Source organism: Hibiscus syriacus, unplaced genomic scaffold, assembly GCF_006381635.1.
Source record: "Hibiscus syriacus cultivar Baekdansim isolate YM2019G1 unplaced genomic scaffold, ASM638163v2 tig00001120_pilon, whole genome shotgun sequence".
Lineage (NCBI taxonomy): Eukaryota > Viridiplantae > Streptophyta > Magnoliopsida > Malvales > Malvaceae > Hibiscus > Hibiscus syriacus.
Window position 1 is genome coordinate 418,956 of NW_024061845.1, and position 3,649 is coordinate 422,604.

General features: G+C 38.1%; 1 protein-coding gene across 1 annotated transcript; it reads right to left on the minus strand.

Annotated features, from left to right (window-relative positions):
* Positions 1 to 692: 692 nt before the first annotated feature.
* Positions 693 to 2,190, minus strand: LOC120121418 (fructose-bisphosphate aldolase, cytoplasmic isozyme 1). The gene is made up of 3 exons (XM_039140777.1): positions 2,074 to 2,190; positions 1,154 to 1,836; positions 693 to 1,070 (listed from the first exon to the last, which is right to left on the minus strand). The coding sequence occupies exons 1-3, from the start codon at positions 2,099 to 2,101 to the stop codon at positions 708 to 710; spliced, it is 1,074 nt and encodes a 357-aa protein (XP_038996708.1). The 5' UTR covers positions 2,102 to 2,190; the 3' UTR covers positions 693 to 707.
* Between the last annotated feature and the right edge of the window lie 1,459 nt (positions 2,191 to 3,649).

Genomic DNA, 3,649 nt, shown 5'->3' on the forward strand with positions numbered 1-3,649 from the left:
GAAAACATAATAGAGGTCATCACATATCGTTATAATTTTTTTAGTATAATTTTTAACTTACAGTAATTTAAAATAATTATTTATTTCATCAAATATTATTTTAGTATTAATCTTAAACACTTGAATCTAAAATCAAACTCTTGGAAAAATACATTGTTATCACACTTTTTATTTTTTAAATAGTTTTTTATAATACTTTTTAAAAGATAATATACTAAACTAATTCTAATTATAATTTTTTATCACAAGAAATTAATAGCTAAAACTGTTGGTTATATATATATATATATATATGGTTAGAATCCACATATAACGTAAAACTCATTAATTTTATACAAATATAGGATCGTTGGATGAGTGAAAATAAATGGCTGAGATTTACTCTTTGTTTTGTTTCTTCCAATGAATATCTTCTTATTTACTACGATTAATTTTATTAAATCTATTTTCAGTCATCTAACGGTTCTAAACATGTGTAGAACTAAAAAAGTTATACATTTTATAACCTATCCTATCTCTCATTATATTATATATATATAACATACAGAAATTGGGATTTTGCATTAGACCCCGATCAGTGTAATCTCAAAACCAGAAAATACAGATCATCAAGGCCATTGTAATATCCAGCAATCAAATTAATAAGCACAACAGATAAATTAGAGGATTATTCTCATACCAACACAAAACAAACACATAGAAATAATTTAATACTTGTAACCCTTAACATACAAACTCTCCGAAGCCAATCCGCCGGCACTTCCTCCGCCGTACTTTCCGAGCGTGGCCTCCGAATTCGCTTTGCACCTTGACAAAAATGCTTCCTGCGCTTTCGCAACGTTCTCCTTCTTCCCTGCCCATGTCTTGAGCGTGCTCTGTTGCAGGGCTCGTCCGAACGAGAACGACAACGTCCATGGCTTCAACACGTCGAGTTTGTTCATCGCGTCCAGGTTAACCGTTGCTTCTTCCTCGCTTTGTCCGCCTGATAAAAACACGATCCCCGGCACTGCCGGCGGGACGGTTCGGCGAAGTGCGGTCACCGTGTATTGCGCAATCACCTCCGCTGCAACCTGTGCAGATTAATACAAGTGTTTTTCAGCCATCATGAAAATATAAGAAAATCACTGATCGTCTGTGATAATATATGGTTTACCTTTGGGCTGTCAGAACCTGGAGTGACCATATTAGGTTTCAAAAGGGTGCCCTCAAGTAAAACATGGTGCTCATTCAGCGCTTTGTAAACCGCCGCAAGCACGGTTTCAGTGACGGCGGCGCATTTCTGAATATCATGAGGGCCATCGGTTAGCACCTCAGGCTCAACAATGGGGACCAGTCCATTTTCCTGACAAATGATGGCGTAACGAGCCAACCCCTGCGCGTTCTGTTGTATCGACAACTCAGAAGGCTCGTTGGGACCGATCTTGAGCACCGCGCGCCACTTGGCGAAACGCGCACCAGCTTTATAGTATTGCTGGCACCGCGCGCCTAAGGAGTCGAACCCTTGAGTCGTGGTCTCGCCATTGGTGCCGGCTATCTCGACGGTGCCCTTATCTACCTTGATACCCGGAATGACGTTGTTATCTTCAAGGACCTCAACGAAGGGTTTCCCATCAGATGTTTTTTGGTAAAGCGTTTCCTCGAAAAGGATGACGCCGGAGAGGTACGACAAGGCGTTCGGAGAGGTGAAAAGGAGCTCGCGCAGGGCTTGGCGGTTGGACTCGATGTTCTCGACACTAATACTCGAGAGACGCTTTCCAATGGTGCCGGTACTCTCGTCGGCCGCCAAAATACCCTTGCCTGGGGTGGCGATGTACTTGGCGTTCTTTATCAACTCCTCTGGAGACAAAAAGAAGAAGAAGAAGAAGATCCATGCATATTAGTCCAAGCTAGGATTAACGAATTCATGCATTAAATTTGGTATCAATAATGAACAGATGAACATGCATTTTACAAAGCAGAAAGGTAATCCTACGTAGTTACAGTGCATGCCATGCATTGAAAGGTGATGGTGACATCTTCAGCATGAATATATACAATAATATAAATATACTACGGTGGAATGAGAGAGTTTACCTGCATACTTGCCAACAAAAGCCGACATGGTTAAGGGTGGAGAGGAAGATACGAGGAAAATACAAAAGCAAATCCAAAGGAGCACCACTCTTATATAGATGAGATCGTAAGGAATATGCTACATATAAAAGATTCCATGACGTGCAACAAGAGCGTTACACGTGTCAAAAGAGGAACCATTGGAAAATTATCATAGTCGGATAAAGTAACGAGTGATCAGATTGGTGGCCAAGTGGCAGCTTAAATCCATGCATTATCCCTCCTTACAATGTATCGCAAATTGCTTATCCTTGAAACTGTTGTTTTGTTGGGGGAATCCTCAATCAGCCACATCCTTAACAATTGGTCCAAACTCTTCACATTATAAGCAACAAATATCATATCGCTGCACTGTAGTTGCCTTTTAAATTGACCGTGGAACATCTGTTGGCCAATGCAAATATTTTTTCCCAAATTTCAGGCATCTAGCTTCAACTTAGAGATAAAAATCAAATTACTTGGCCTCGTTTTATTAGATTAATTTATCGGTGTTCAATTGCTGGTAACCTCAAAACGTAAAATGGAATTTCATTATATTGAAATGAAATTTTGTGGATCATGCTACAAAATATATAGGAGAGGATGCTATATTATTATGCATAAAGGTATACCATGAAAAAGAAATGCAAAGTTGTTCTGTGTATAAATGGCATCAATGTGTAAATGGTACTCTGACTCTTATTTTTTTAAATATTTGTATCTAATATCTATGTTCGACGTATTTAAACTTAGATTTAAGGATATGACGTTTTACTCACATGATAAAATATCTAAAAAAAATTAATTATCATCGTCTCAGGCACATACTCATAACTCAAGTATGACCGGTCATCATCATCGGTTCCAAAATATGGGTCCCCGAACTCACCCATACCGGGGAAATCTTGATTTAAACCAATATCAATCTCAGAAGTCACAATCTTTACTCTTGGGGAAGCTTTTGCACACCAATGTACACCCCGAGGAGCCTGGGGAATCAAGTGAAATGATCATAGTAGACCAACATAAATCTAATCCGAAATTATTCAAGAGAACGAGATACTCAAAATCTTAATGCCCCCTTTTTATAAGTAATGAAATAGCTTACAGATATGAGATTGAGAAAATTGATGCACCCTTTTTTTTTTAAGTAATGAAATAGCTTGGACAACTGTATTTCCTATTAGAATAGTTGCAATATGTTAATCACTACTCTCTGATGGAGGGAAATGTCAAATATCGTTGATTTTTTTTACCAGTGCTAAAATATGAACTCCAGCTATGCAACATAATTGTAAACATGTCAAGGGTGTGTAGATCAATGTGTAAGTATTAACCGTTAATCGGTATAATGGTTATATTGTATCTGCGTTAATAATAGCATACCAATGACAACAGTCTGCTAGTTTAAGTGACCTACACAGATAAATGATGCATGTCCAGTCTAAAATGCTCCTAGCAATACGCAACTGCAGATATTTCGAATGAATGTATGTTATCGAGAGTCTGATGTGAGTGCTGGATATGAATATGTATGCAATAGAGGTATGGTTCAATT

Excerpts from the sequence above, each read along its gene's own strand:
- LOC120121418 (XM_039140777.1), bottom strand. The coding sequence starts at position 2,101 with ATGTCGGCTTTTGTTGGCAAGTATGCAG. Across the intron at positions 1,837-2,073 it reads TTTTGTTGGCAAGTATGCAG|AGGAGTTGATAAAGAACGCC; the intron begins GTAAACTCTCTC and ends TTTTGTCTCCAG. Across the intron at positions 1,071-1,153 it reads CAGGTTCTGACAGCCCAAAG|GTTGCAGCGGAGGTGATTGC; the intron begins GTAAACCATATA and ends TAATCTGCACAG.